Below are 16,239 nucleotides of genomic sequence, written 5' to 3' on the forward strand. Positions count from 1 at the left end.
CAGAAGAGTAAACTTTGTTAAAAGCCAGTTTTATTATAAAAACTCTTTGGCAATGTGTATACTATTCTCTATAGGGACATGAGGGAGCCAGAAAAAGTGCTTCTGATGATAGAGAACAGAATGCACAATTACTTTGTTAAAAACTGTTTACCCTAATTCTAATTTTTGTGTAGGGAATTGTTGCTTGTGTTTCTTTGGGAAAGACCAAAAGGGTGTGGCCTATTGCTGGCTTCCTTTTATGTTTGATTGCATTACTATAATTTCTTAAAATTTGTCATTGTTTATTTATTTTACATACTGCGTGCTCCATAAAGTTCTAAAAGACCTTTGGAGGCTGTATCAACATTATAGCCCTTCTCTGAGCACACTTAGTAACCCCCTGATATACACTGGAAAGGTAACCTGCAGTCACTCAACACCAAAAAATCAGGTAGATCCCGGGACAAGAGCAGGAAGCATCATGAACGTAATGTTAATTTGTCTGCTGGTTGGATACTACAGTAGTCACATAGAGAAGTGTAGATGGGTTGTGGAGCAGTTGAGTTTAGAGATTGCACATTGTAGCACTTCCAGGACATTTCCTTTGGCCAATCATGGGATATAAATGCATATTACACAATCCTGCTACTACTAATAATAACAAAAGAAATAAAAAAGTACTAATCTATGCAGCTCACTTGGTCATGATAGGTTTGTAGTACAATCAGGAGCAAAGTTTTCAGGTGCAGAAAAGAAGGTGAAAACTATATCAACACAAGTATGAAGAATGAGTGCTACAGAACTCACAGGATGCCATATAAAACAGCTGTATTGAAATGATCATGACCAAAAATCAGTATAAAGCTTGAATTGGAATCCAGGCAGAATGCTTATAATTTAAAGTGTAACTTAAATATCCAATAAAGTCAATAATGCAGATGAAAATAGTAAACCTTGGAAAATGCCCTGTTTACATTATTTAAACAGTTTATGTGCATCAGTTTTCTCTCTCTCTGTACACCATTGAAAGCTGAAATAAAGGAAACTGAAAAAGTCCCTAATGACTCCTCAAACAGATAAATCATCATCAAGGGAAGTATTCTCTAGATATGGAAATAGTTAAATATATCTTGTCCTTATCTTTCTAAAGTAGATGGACCTCATAAGACTTTCAGATACATTGCATAAGGAACAAGCAGTAAAGGGCACAGATAAGCTGCTTTCGTTAATAAAGTTTATTACAAAGTTCACTATTTTTTGCACTATTCATTTAAAAAATAAAAACAATTGCTTCAGAGGTTTAATTACTCTTTAATCCCAGTCCTCCACTACCCTAAAATACATGAAATCTAAATAACCAACATTAGATGTAAAGTAGTCAGTTGTCACCAGATGGCGCTGCAACACTGGACAATCTTCTAAAACAAAAACATACTGTAAAACTTCTAATATACAATACTTTCTACTTACTGTTATGTTTCCTAAATTCTATGGACAGTGTTATCATAGTATAATTATATGATAACGGTATCTTTTCAAATATAACAGATTGTCGTTTGTGCAAAAAGTCTAAATGGAGATAATGTTTTTGCTTAGTTTCTTAGGACTACATAATAATCTCAGTGAATGTTATTATATTTTCATATGTTCTTGTTTTTTCAGGGATTGACACCTCAATCAGCTCTATGCAGATTATGGAGAATCAGCAAGTAATAAGCCGCCACTTTTGTAGGAAAAGCTTGCAGTGTGGGTAAGAGATTTTCTGAATCCCCTTGCAGTCAAATTAGGACATTGAGCAAACATAAGGGCTGAGTTAGTGACCTATACAACTATCCCAACTTCTTATTATATACTATGCTATAGACCAGTGATGGCGAACCTGTTAGAGAACGAGTGCCCAAACTACAACCAAGACCCACTAATTTATCGCAAAGTGTCAACACAGAAATTTAATTTGAGATTTATACTCCCTGCTCTGGCACAGTTTTCATTGATATCAGCACCCTGAGGACACCAATTAAGCAGAAAATAGAAGAAACTTGGATGGTCATTGTAGCTTTGCTCCAGGGTTCCATAAACAGGAAGAATTGTCAGGGCCGGAGCAGAAGCTACAATGATAATCCAGATCTGTCTACACTTTCCCACTCCTCCAGTAGTCCCAGGTGAAAAAAATGGGGAAATTATAAATGGGGGTGATACAGGATAGGGATGTTTTAATTGGGGGCTACAGAAAATGGGGCATTAAAAGGAATGGGCTACTGAAAATAGGGCATTCTAAATGGATGGGAGCTAAAGGAAGGCGGTCATTATGAGTAAGGACTACTGGAATGGAGGCATTATTAAGAAGAGAGCATTATAGGGGACTTCAGGGGGACATTTTACAGTGTGGGGGCAACAAGAAAATTATTTAGCATGTATTGACCACATGAAGGGTTCATGACATATGGTGCAGTGTCAAAGTAAGGGGGCATTTTACTACATGGAGGCCACTAAGAGGATAATATATAGTGTGGTGGCAATAAAGGTGTCAGCATACGTTGTAGACATACAGTATTGGGTAGGGCAACGGTGGAACTTGTAACTTGAGAATGGTATGTCAATGGGTATTTAAAGCAAATGTATATGTGTCTTATTCATGACCACACAACATATTGTGGATTTATAATAAATGCCCAAGATTCCCCCACTTTTTCCACTTCATCATGTAGTGTGGGTGCACCATACTTTGTATAGATTGTCCCCAAAAGTAAAAAGCCCTTTCTCTAACGGTCTAAATAGAAAAAACTATACACAGCCTGGAGAATGCCTTTAAACTATTTGTTACAAAATCATTAAAATGAGTTCTGTATGATTTTACTTTATAGGTCTGGTATTTATTTCTATGCAATTCCAGTAAATAAGTACACCCCTATCAATTTACGGATTACCTTGGAGATAAAGTAAGTAAGATTGCTTTGATCTATGGTACTGTATTAACTATTGTATGTGTTTTATAATTTTAATTTACAGTACATGGTGCTGTGTTGGGGCATGTATGAGGGCAGCCCAAATGTCTGCTGTCGTCTGTGGTTGGGAAAAAGGTACGGAAATGTATCAGGTAAAACTCTTAGAGTACCAAAGAGGTAATCTAAGCATGTTATAATTTTGGATAAAGGAATCAAAAGAAGAAATATGATATGGTACTAGGACACTTAGTTTATTAATCTATTGAAGGCATTTTTTTCTATTCACCTGCCTCTGGAGTATCTGTACTATCAGTCCTGAAAAGGTTAAAAGTAGCTTAACCAGAGACGCTACAGTGTTTACTTTCTCGTTTCTTGCTTTTTCATTCTGAAAATTGGATGAATCTATAGAAAGCTAGATCTTTTATTATATATTTATCTGGTTCCTATCTAAAGCATTGTTCCTGGAATAAACCAATTCTAGAAATTGCCAATGCACCTAATGTGTATATACTTTAACCCCTTAAGGACGCAGCCTGTTTGCAGGTTAAGGCTCGCAACTTTTTTTTGAAATTTGACCAGTGTCTCTTCCTGTGGTAATAACTTTTCAACGCTTTAAGATATCTCTGTGATTTTGAGATTGTTTTCTCGTGAGACATTGTAGTTTATGTTAGTAGTGTCATTTCGGTGATCCGTTCCTTTTTTGGGGGGTAAAAATTCAAAAATTTAGGAAAAATTTGAAAAAAATGACTATTTTCAAAGTTTCAAATGTTATACTTTTTAGACAAAAAGTGATACCACAAATTTTTTTTTATAGAAACCTTTTGCCATTGGTCTTCTTTTTATATCCATTATTTGTTTTAAGTTTCCATTTTTTTTATGGATGTGAGAAGGTTTGAAGTTTTAGTAGCAACTTCTCAGATTTTCTTGAAATTTGAAAAATGCGAACTTTTTGGTGATCAATTCAGTTTGGAAGTGCCGTATAAAGGCTTATGTACTATATACCCCCACAAGTAACACCATTTTATGAACCTAACATCTCAACCTATTCAAATCAGCATTTAGGAAGTCTGTTAACCCTTTAATTATTTTTCCGGAAGCATATGAAAATAGAGTGGAAATTTTGAAATTTCAATTTTGGATTTCAATCTTTCCAATTTAGCCCTAAAATGGATACATTCAGAAGGAATTTGAGGTAAATATATATTCCTAATTTCTTGCCCTGCTTCTTCCGAGTACGGCGATACCAGACATGTGGATGTCAGCTGCTGTTTCCCCGCACAGCGATGTCTAGAACAGAGTTAGCGATACCGGGAATTTGGAAGGCCAATTTGGCTGCAAATATTTTGTGGTGCCACAGTGTAATTGAAGAGCCCCTGAAGTAAAAGTACAATAGAAAACCCCCCAAAATGTCACCATTTCGGAAACTAGACCCCTCAAAGAATTTATCGGTGGTTGTGGTGAGCATTTTAACCCCCGACACGCTGGTCAAAATTTAATGCAAAGTAAATGGTGCAGAGTAAAAATTGCGTTTTTATCTCAAAAATGTCATTTTAGTGCCTCATATACTGTGCCCAACCCATGCCACTTTAGACAAATACCCCAAAAATCATTCTGCGGGTTGTCCCGAGTACGGCAATACCACACATGTGCCAATAATTTACAGGCTGGGCACACAGAAGGGATGAGAACGGAAGGAGTGAAATTTTGATTTTCCAGCTCCGTTTTCACACGTTTGGATTTGGAGTGCCATGTCATGTTGGCAGGGCCCGTGAGGTGCCAGTGCAATAGAAACCCCCAATAAATGATACCATTACGGAAACTAGACCCCTCAAAGAATTTATCGGTGGTTGTGGTGAGCATTTTAACCCCCGACACGCTGGTCAAAATTTAATGCAAAGTAAATGGTGTAGAGTAAAAATTGCATTTTTACCTCAAAAATGTCATTTTAGTGCCTCATATACTGTGCCCAACCCATGCCACTTCAGACAAACACCCCAAAAATCATTCTGCGGGTTGTCCCGAGTACGGCAATACCACACATGTGCCAATAATTTACAGGCTGGGCACACAGAAGGGATGAGAACGGAAGGAGTGAAATTTTGATTTTCCAGCTCCGTTTTCACACGTTTGGATTTGGAGTGCCATGTCATGTTGGCAGGGCCCGTGAGGTGCCAGTGCAATAGAAACCCCCAATAAATGATACCATTACGGAAACTAGACCCCTCAAAGAATTTATCGGTGGTTGTGGTGAGCATTTTAACCCCCGACACACTGGTCAAAATTTAATGCAAAGTAAATGGTGCAGAGTAAAAATTGCGTTTTTATCTCAAAAATGTCATTTTAGTGCCTCATATACTGTGCCCAACCCATGCCACTTCAGACAAACACCCCAAAAATCATTCTGCGGGTTGTCCCGAGTACGGCAATACCACACATGTGCCAATAATTTACAGGCTGGGCACACAGAAGGGATGAGAACGGAAGGAGTGAAATTTTGATTTTCCAGCTCCGTTTTCACACGTTTGGATTTGGAGTGCCATGTCATGTTGGCAGGGCCTGTGAAGTGCCAGTGCAATAGAAACCCCCAATAAATGATACCATTACGGAAACTAGACCCCTCAAAGAATTTATCGGTGGTTGTGGTGAGCATTTTAACCCCCGACACGCTGGTCAAAATTGAATGCAGAGTAAATGGTGCAGAGTAAAAATTGCGTTTTTATCTCAAAAATGTCATTTTAGTGCCTCATATACTGTGCCCAACCCATGCCACTTCAGACAAACACCCCAAAAATCATTCTGCGGGTTGTCCCGAGTACGGCAATACCACACATGTGCCAATAATTTACAGGCTGGGCACACAGAAGGGATGAGAACGGAAGGAGTGAAATTTTGATTTTCCAGCTCCGTTTTCACACGTTTGGATTTGGAGTGCCATGTCATGTTGGCAGGGCCTGTGAGGTGCCAGTGCAATAGAAACCCCCAATAAATGATACCATTACGGAAACTAGACCCCTCAAAGAATTTATCGGTGGTTGTGGTGAGCATTTTAACCCCCGACACGCTGGTCAAAATTGAATGCAGAGTAAATGGTGCAGAGTAAAAATTGCGTTTTTATCTCAAAAATGTCATTTTAGTGCCTCATATACTGTGCCCAACCCATGCCACTTCAGACAAACACCCCAAAAATCATTCTGCGGGTTGTCCCGAGTACGGCAATACCACACATGTGCCAATAATTTACAGGCTGGGCACACAGAAGGGATGAGAACGGAAGGAGTGAAATTTTGATTTTCCAGCTCCGTTTTCACACGTTTGGATTTGGAGTGCCATGTCATGTTGGCAGGGCCTGTGAAGTGCCAGTGCAATAGAAACCCCCAATAAATGATACCATTACGGAAACTAGACCCCTCAAAGAATTTATCGGTGGTTGTGGTGAGCATTTTAACCCCCGACACGCTGGTCAAAATTGAATGCAGAGTAAATGGTGCAGAGTAAAAATTGCGTTTTTATCTCAAAAATGTCATTTTAGTGCCTCATATACTGTGCCCAACCCATGCCACTTTAGACAAACACCCCAAAAATCATTCTGCGGGTTGTCCCGAGTACAGCAATACCACACATGTGCCAATAATTTACAGACTGGGCACACAGTAGGGATGAGAACGGAAGGAGTGAAATTTTGATTTTCCAGCTCCGTTTTCACACGTTTGGATTTAGAGTGCCATGTCATGTTGGCAGGGCCTGTGAGGTGCCAGTGCAATAGAAACCCCCAATAAATGATACCATTACGGAAACTAGACCCCTCAAAGAATTTATCGGTGGTTGTGGTGAGCATTTTAACCCCCGACACGCTGGTCAAAATTGAATGCAGAGTAAATGGTGCAGAGTAAAAATTGCGTTTTTATCTCAAAAATGTCATTTTAGTGCCTCATATACTGTGCCCAACCCATGCCACTTTAGACAAACACCCCAAAAATCATTCTGCGGGTTGTCCCGAGTACAGCAATACCACACATGTGCCAATAATTTACAGACTGGGCACACAGTAGGGATGAGAACGGAAGGAGTGAAATTTTGATTTTCCAGCTCCGTTTTCACACGTTTGGATTTAGAGTGCCATGTCATGTTGGCAGGGCCTGTGAGGTGCCAGTGCAATAGAAACCCCCAATAAATGATACCATTACGGAAACTAGACCCCTCAAAGAATTTATCGGTGGTTGTGGTGAGCATTTTAACCCCCGACACGCTGGTCAAAATTGAATGTAGAGTAAATGGTGCAGAGTAAAAATTGCGTTTTTATCTCAAAAATGTCATTTTAGTGCCACATATACTGTGCCCAACCCATGCCACTTTAGACAAACACCCCAAAAATCATTCTGCGGGTTGTCCCGAGTACGGAAATACCACACATGTGCCAATAATTTACAGGCTGGGCACACGGCAGGGGTCAGGAAGAAAGAAGCACAATTTTGGTTTTCAAGCTTCGTTTTCACTAGATTGGTAATGGGGGGTACCCCCGAGGTACCAGTACAATAGAAACCCCCAAGTAGTGAACCCATTTTGGAAAGGGCACCCCTCAAAGAATGTATGTAGGCTTGTATGAGCATTTTAACCCCCAACACGCTGGCCAAAATTGAATGCAAAGTAAAGGGTGCAGAGTAAAAATTGTGTTTTTATCTCAAAAATGTCATTTTAGTGCCTCGTGTACTGTGCCCAACCCATGCCACTTTAGACAAACACCCCAAAAATCATTCTGCGGGTTGTCCCAAATACAGCAATACCACACATGTGCCAATAATTTACAGGCTGGGCACACGGCAGGGGTCAGGAAGAAAGAAGCACAATTTTGGTTTTCAAGCTTCGTTTTCACTAGATTGGTAATGGGGGGTACCCCCGAGGTACCAGTGCAATAGAAACCCCCAAGTAGTGAACCCATTTTGGAAAGGGCACCCCTCAAAGAATGTATGTAGGCTTGTATGAGCATTTTAACCCCCAACACGCTGGCCAAAATTGAATGCAAAGTAAAGGGTGCAGAGTAAAAATTGTGTTTTTATCTCAAAAATGTCATTTTAGTGCCTCGTGTACTGTGCCCAACCCATGCCACTTTAGACAAACACCCCAAAAATCATTCTGCGGGTTGTCCCAAATACAGCAATACCACACATGTGCCAATAATTTACAGGCTGGGCACACGGCAGGGGTCAGGAAGAAAGAAGCACAATTTTGGTTTTCAAGCTTCGTTTTCACTAGATTGGTAATGGGGGGTACCCCCGAGGTACCAGTACAATAGAAACCCCCAAGTAGTGAACCCATTTTGGAAAGGGCACCCCTCAAAGAATGTATGTAGGCTTGTATGAGCATTTTAACCCCTAAGGTGCTGGCTAAAATTTAATACAAAGTGAGTAGTGCAGAGAAACAATTGTATTGCAATTTATCAAATATGCCATTGAAGTGACAAAAGTATTTTGCCCAACTCATGCCACTGGGGAAAAACACATCAAAAATCATTCTGCGGGTTACCCCGGTTAGGGCAATACCCCATAGGAGGCAATAATCTGTAGGATGGAGACACGGTAGGGCTCAAAAGGGAATAACTTGTTGGAGCACAGACATTGTACATTTTTTTTTTTCTTTTTGGCATCATGAAAGATTTGTAGATGCCAATAGGGGCCAGTACAGTAGAAATCCCTAAGAACTGACCCTATTTTGGAAACTACACCCTTCCATGAATTAATCTAGGGGTATAGTTAGCATTTTAACCCCACAGGTGGACCCCTGAAAAAGTGCATAATGGATAGTGCATAGTAAAAAATATCTATTATGTCATTTTGTGCCCAGCTGCTGCCATGGGAGACAAACACCCTAAAAATCATGATGCATGTTTTCCCGGGTAAAGCATACGGGACAGTAATCTACAGGCTGGGCACATGGCAGGGCTTAGAAGGGAAGGTGCGGCATGTGGCATGATGTATAAGCTGTGCGTCAGGGTAGCAACAGAGTACTCTAAAAATCCAGGGATGTATGATAAATTCGGAAGCAATCTTTCATACATAACCCTGGTTTTTCTGGGCATGTCTCACAGTGATGAATGGTGTCCTTCCGAATGCCATTTTTGGAGCACACCCTGCACCTCTTCTGTGTCCTTCCCTTGCTGGCTGTTTGGGGAACTACTCCTGGAAAGTGCTGCCCTGGTACAATACGTGTTGGGGCCTCACTTCCAGATGTGCTAGCACTCCCCCCTTCCTGGTCTCCAAAAAGAAAGTACTTTATTACCACCTCTTGAAATTCCAGGAAAGTTCCCCTCTGGCCGGCATATCGATGCAGCACATAAGCATTATACAATGCCATCTGCATCATGTGCATGGCCAGCTTCTTGTACCACACCCTCGACTTCCGCATGGCATTGTACGGCTGAAGCACCTGGTCAGACAAGTCCACCCCTCCCATGTATTTGTTATAATCTAAAATACAGTCTGGCTTGGGGGTTTCTGTACTGGCACCTCGTACTGGGACAGGGGTGGTGGTGTGCTCATGTATCGTGGTTAATACAAGGACTTCTCTCTTGTCCTTGTACTTAACACACAATACAGAGTCGCTGCATAGTGCCCTGCTTTCGTGCCTTTTAAGTTTTTGCCCAAGCAGCGACTTAGGGAGACCTCTCTGATTTCTGCGTACAGTGCCGCATGCCGCAGTATTTCTGGAAGTGAGGTACTTGAACAGGGTGGTGCTGGTGTAGAAATTGTCCAGGTAGAGGTGGTAGCCCTGGTCCAGCAGTGGGTGCACTAAATCCCACACTATCTTCCCTGTAACACCCAGGAAGGGGGGGCATTCTGGGGGCACTATAGTGGAGTCCTTCCCTTCATATATCCTGAACTTGTATGTGTACCCTGATGAACTTTCGCACAGCTTATACATCTTCACACCATACCTTGCCCTCTTATTGGGCAGGTACTGGCGGAAGTGAAGTCTCCCTTTGAATTGTACTAGGGACTCGTCTATGCTTACATGTTTTGCGGGGGTATATGCCTGGGCAAACTTGGCACTAAAATGATCTAATATGGGCCTGACCTTAAATAACCGATCATAACTGGGGTCACCTCTGGGTGGGCACTGTGTGTTGTCAGTGTAGTGCAAAAACTTATGGATGGCTTCAAAGCGCATCCTGCTCATTGCCATGCGGAACATGGGGGTGTGGTACAGTATATCTGTGCTCCAGTAGTCCCTGATTGAAGGCTTCTTTACTATCCCCATAAGGAGTATTATGCCCCAATACTTGTGCATCTCTGCTGCAGTGACAGGGGTCCACCTGTAGGGTTGTGCATAAAAGGACGTGGGGTTTTGGGCAATATGTTGTGCAGCATAGAGATTGGTCTGGACTACAATTAAATTCAACAGCTCCTCATCAAAAAAAAACTTAAAAAAGTCCACAGCTCTGAGCCCTGTCGTGTCAAAGTTAATTCCAGGATGGCCCAAAAAGTCAGGGACCTGAGGGGTATAATTATCTGGGGCTACCCATGTGGGGTCAGTGGAAGCCCCAGACGCTTCTCCTGCAGAAGTCCCAGAAACTTCTCCTGCAGAAGTCCCAGGCACTTCTCCTGCAGAAGTCCCAGGCACTTCTCCTGCAGAAGTCCCAGGCACTTCTCCTGCAGAAGTCCCTGGAACCCTACGGCGCCTTCTTGGGGGTCCTTCCAGGTCACTGGAAGATGAGCAGGAGGATGATGATAGGTAAAAGGGACCATCATCCCCACTAGCTGACTCGGTGTCAGAGGCAAGCATGTTATATGCCTCCAACACGGTGTACGTCTTCTGAGACATTGCACACAAAAAAAATAGAGAACTAGAAAAATTAGATAATGTGCACCAAACTACACGGATAAACCGTCTAGCAGGCACACAAAAAAAAAAATATAATGCACACCAAACTACACGGACAAGCCGCACAGATGGCACACACAAAAAATAATGTGCACTAAACTACACGGACAAGCCGCACAGATAGCACACAAAAAAAAAAAAAAGATAATGCACACCAAACTACACGGACAAGCCGCACAGATGGCACACACAAAAAATAATGTGCACTAAACTACACGGACAAGCCGCACAGATAGCACACAAAAAAAAAAAAGATAATGCGCACCAAACTACACGGACAAGCCGCACAGATGGCACACACCAAAAATAATGCGCACTAAACTACACGGACAAGCCGCACAGATAGCACACAAAAAATAATGCGCACTAAACTACACGGACAAGCCGCACAGATAGCACAAAAAAAAAAAGATAATGCACACCAAACCACACGGACCAGCCGCACAGATGGCACACAAAAAATAATGCGCACTAAACTACACGGACAAGCCGCGCAGATAGCACACAAAAAAAAATAATGCGCACTAAACTACACGGAGAAGCCGCACAGATAGCACACAAAAAAAATAATGCGCACTAAACTACACGGACAAGCCGCACAGATAGCACACAAAAAAAAAGATAATGCACACCAAACCACACGGACCAGCCGCACAGATGGCACACACAAAAAGTAGCTACGTACGGGCGCTCTGGAAAAAAATATTACCAGGCACCGAAAAAAAACCTATGTGCACCGCGCAAAAAGGCGCTACAAATGCACCTAGCTTGCCCTAAGACAAACTAACTACCGCTAAGATTGCTAAAGATTCTGTGCAGCGCTATTCACACGGCGCACTGAAAAGTGCGTCCAGTGCAGAACAACGCTAACACAGCGCACTGAAAAGTGCGTTTGGGTTCAGAAGGGACAGACAGGGAAAAACGGAAGACACGTGGGATCACACAAGGCGATCACACAGGGAACACACAGGACACAGGAAAAAACAGATAGGGATGGGAATTTGTAGGGAACAATAGGGATCAGATAAGGATCAGAACACTATTTATAGTGTAAAAGTGTATTTTGGTGCACACAGTAACGCTCTCTCCAGCGATACCAAACCAAAATGGTGCCGCTGGAGGAAGAGGAAGGGGCTAAAACCACGTTTTGTAGCCCAAAATCGCTGTAATTGGCCAGTCAGGTTTGACTGGCCAATCACGGCGATCGGCGGGCGGGACCGATTTGATTGGTCGGGTGACGGAGACAGGAACTCCTCCTGCCTCTGTCACCCAAATCTCGTCCCGATGTCACCACGTCGCGAGACGTGGTGACAATTCTAAAATCCTATGCGCTCGCGCCGTAGCTGTACTGCGCTGAGCGCTAATCGTCGGAAGCTGCGCAGTACAGCTACGGCGCGGAGCGCTAAGGGGTTAAATGATGATCTCTGTGTTCATCGATTTAACTGATGCTTCTTTTGTTGGCTTGGAGGGTACATCTTTTGTAGGATGTAATAAAAAAAAATTAAGTAAATGGCATATCAAAAGATTGAAGTTTAGGTTTACTCTTTTCAATATTCATTGTAGCCATAAAACCAACCTAAAGAGGTATAGGGAAGAGTAGAAAGGCATGCTGTGCACAAAAGAAAAAACCTGATTTTATATAGAAAAGAAAATAAATAAAAATCTGCTTTAGAATGCAACATTCTAACTATTAGTCAACATCCAATTCCATACTTTCAGTTACAACAAAGAAACTGAGATATTAATAATTCTGCTAGAAAAAGTATACACAAATATAACATAGATGCTAGTTTATCCTAAATATGGAGTCAAGGCAGATTTTTTAGGGATTGTACACCTGAAAACTGATATTCACGCCCTGAAATAGGTGCAATGCCTTGCAGTTTGCCAGGAATGGCACCTATTTCAGGGCTTCTATACCAATTGACGTGGAGGGGTGTAAAGGAGTGCCACCTGCTGACGGAATGGGCTTGCACAAGGGGATTTTTGCCTCATGCCTGCAGACTGTAGCAGACACACAAATGTAATAGGGACCATGATCCGTTCAGAGATTACAGTCCCTTTAGATGTCTATAACAACCAGTCAGGGTTCATTGAGCACCCGCTGTCTCACTGCACTGTCTCACTGGCGCCTGTTACGACACTACACGTTACATTACATACACGTTACGTACACGTTACGACACGTTACAATTCTACACCAAGCAGGGAAAATTGTACTCCAGGAGCAGCCGCCTGCCGGATTTATCAAAAGGTCGTAGCTGCCTGGTAAATCCATAGCAAGGTGGGGGGATGAGGGTCGTGGTTTACGGCATATGCTGGTAGACCTAGTGCTAGCTTACATTGCTTTTTTACCTTTAAAAGATCACTTTTCCCTTTTACTTTATTCTCAGATGTGCCACTCAAAAGATTACAGTCATACAATTAATTTGATTATTATCTTATAAAATATGACAAAAGAAACTCTCAAACATGACACCAATGCATCCTAGTGGCAAACCAATTTTTACCTAAGGAAAACTAAGATATAGACCATTCTTTGAAGTACCTACTGTACATTTTGTTCCGAAGTAATAACCTATTTTCATTAGTCAGCTTTGGTGAGGTAAAGCTCAGGTTTTCACTAAAAGCAGAAATACTGTATCGGTTTCTTTGAAAACCATAGCAACTGTAGGGCACTGCTGCTGCTATGTTCCAGCATGAACTGGGTCATGTCCTTCATCATTTGTCTCAAGCTAGTTTTAAAAATAAAGTATACAATAGAGAAAATTCTAAAAAAACTTTGAGGTTCTGTTAACAACCTTTTTAGGCCTCATGCACGCGAATGGATGCTGCAGCCCTGGCAATCATCCAGCCATGTGCAGGAGAGAGGAGATGTAAGTGCATATCACCTCTTCCCTCTCCATAGAAAGACTAGCTGCCGGCACTATAATACAAGAAAATATAGGACATGTTCTTTATTTTTTCCATGCATGGTCACAGTGCTGTGAGACAGCAGGTGCTCAATGCACCTTGACTGGGTGCCATAGATGTCTATGGGGATTGTGATCTGCGTCCGATTACGTTCCTGTGCATGAAGCCTTACTGTTATCAAAAGCGTCTCCTGTAAACTATGATTTGTGCTCCCAACTATGTAGAGTCTGTGTGGTACAGTTCAGACGGGAGATTGTGACCACTGGAGACAGATAAAAGAGCCATGTAATTCTCAGCAGGTGACAATGAGTTCACATGACTCTTCTGAAAAGATAAATTTCATAAATATTCAGATAGGAGCAATTACTTAATTAGGTAATAATATGTAAATACTATTTGATGTCAGGGGCAGAAATGTAATGAGCTGTCATAGGCTAGACGTATAGATATAGAAGAGTTTGGTACCCAGGACGTAGCCTTGTGGCACACCAGTGTCATCTGTATTACTGTGGGGGGTGCCAGACCATGGATCTTGATAAGTTTGCTTTACCTTTTAACGAATGTCTTACCGTGTTTTTACGGCAGTCATTGAGGTTTCTTCTTCTGATCAAATGCCAAACCCTTGGATCAGCACTGCACCCTTGGACACCGCGATCATACATGGGCCTCAATGTCTAAGTGGCTAAGTATGTAATGGCAACCTGTGGTCCACTGAAAGATCCCAGGGCTGTCTGAATTAATTTTCCGTTAGGCCATGCCACTTGTAGTCTTAGTGGTAAAATAATAATTGTTAGTTATGTTTATACTTGATCCATTTTGCAAATTGTGCATCTACATTTGCCGCTACATTTAAAAAAAAAAGAACACAATTGCGCCATTTTCTTAGGATCTTCGTAGTTTTCACATTGCAGTCAAATGAGACAACTCCTTTATTCTTTTGGTCTGTACGATCAAGTAGATGCCACATTTATATAGTTTTTATTATGTTATCTTTTTCACACTTTGGTGTATGGACCTGTGTAAAGTGTCTTTTGCAGAAACAGCTGATGTTTTAATTGATAACATATTGGTGACTGTGCCACTTTTTGTTCACTTTTTATTCAAATTTTTATACTAAAAAGGTGACAAATTGGCTTTTTTGCATTGCGACGTTCACCATGAAGAATAATCGTTGATATAATTTGATAGTTGGGGGATTTTGGAACATGTGGATACCTAACATGTTAATCATTTGTGTTTGTTTATTTTTATTTCTGTTCTAAGGAAAGGAGAGTGATTTGAAAAATGGTTTCTATTATTATTTTGATCCCCCTAGGGTACTTGAACCCTAAGAGGTCTGACCTCTGATCTAATATGCTGCAATACTACTATATTTCAATATACTGGAAATTTACTGGATCTGTATAAGACCCCCGGTAAGGTTCATAGCAACTTTCATTGATGTCCCCCAATCCCATTACGGGGGCGGGGGGCACCGATAGCATGCAAGATGGCGCCACCAATGTGCATCAGACATATAAATGCCATGATGACATTTGAGCAGTATGTCTCCATATACAGCAGCGGAAAAGTTATATACAAATAAACTAACAGATATAGAGAGTTGTTAACCAAGATCAGATCATCTAATATCCATGGGAATCTCCGAACTTACCTTAGACATTGTTTGGAAAAGTCTGGAAGCCTCCACCCACATAAGATAGCTGTCTGGAACCGGTGCACACACTGATCTTCCCTTTGCTCCACCGCTTATATGATTTAATACGTTGTCCCACCAGTAAATATTTTTGTACATTGTAGGCTTACTGGCAGCACCCCCCCCCCCCTTCCCCCACCTCCTAGCATTATAGCTCAAATGTATCCATGCTCATAGTTATTGTTTCCTAGTTTGGCTCTGGAGAGTTTATATGTGTAAATAAAAATGTTTTGTACCCAGATTACATTGCTTACCAAGGTTTCATTAACCATTTATTTCATTTATCACCGCTTGTGATTATCCTTTTTGTTGTTTAAAACAAGTTCCACTCTGTTCAATTTATTTACTTGTCCTTTTAACAAATTGTGGCTGCTGTAGCAAAACAATTATTATGTTGGCTCCATGCCACTGAATGCTTGTTTGTGTGTACAGAGCTGCAGGGAGAGACACTTATTTACTTGGCATGGAGACTCTAACTCTTTTGTATTCGTTTAGGCTGTTAATTGATATTGTTTTATTCACATGTTCTCCAAGATACTTGCAAACTATAGCTGCCAAGAACTTTATAACCACATCTGTGGGTAAGTTAGGCCATAAAGATGTGCTCTGTAATTCTTTTGGCATGCAGCGATCTATAACAGCAAAATGTACAGATGAGAGTTGTTAAACAACGCATAATTTCATTTACTTGTATGAAAAATTGATGTGGTTTGGTCCTTGATTTAGATGATATTCCGATTTAACTGTTAAACTTAGACCAATGTAAATGCGTCTAAATACCAAAAGATTACCATAAGGCCAAAATGTGTTTCAACTGACCTTCCATTCAGT

General features: G+C 41.3%; 1 protein-coding gene across 3 annotated transcripts in view; it reads left to right on the forward strand.

The window, feature by feature from the left end:
• The window catches only part of MYRFL (myelin regulatory factor like), a 76,111-nt gene that overhangs the window by 44,243 nt on the left and 15,629 nt on the right, over nt 1-16,239 (forward strand). For all 3 annotated transcript variants that reach the window (XM_072146703.1, XM_072146704.1, XM_072146705.1), the window contains exons 21-22: nt 1,642-1,729; nt 2,844-2,918. In XM_072146703.1, the coding sequence (XP_072002804.1) occupies nt 1,642-1,729; nt 2,844-2,918 (163 nt within the window). The remainder of the gene's footprint in view (nt 1-1,641; nt 1,730-2,843; nt 2,919-16,239) is intronic.

This window comes from Engystomops pustulosus, chromosome 4, assembly GCF_040894005.1.
Source record: "Engystomops pustulosus chromosome 4, aEngPut4.maternal, whole genome shotgun sequence".
NCBI lineage: Eukaryota > Metazoa > Chordata > Amphibia > Anura > Leptodactylidae > Engystomops > Engystomops pustulosus.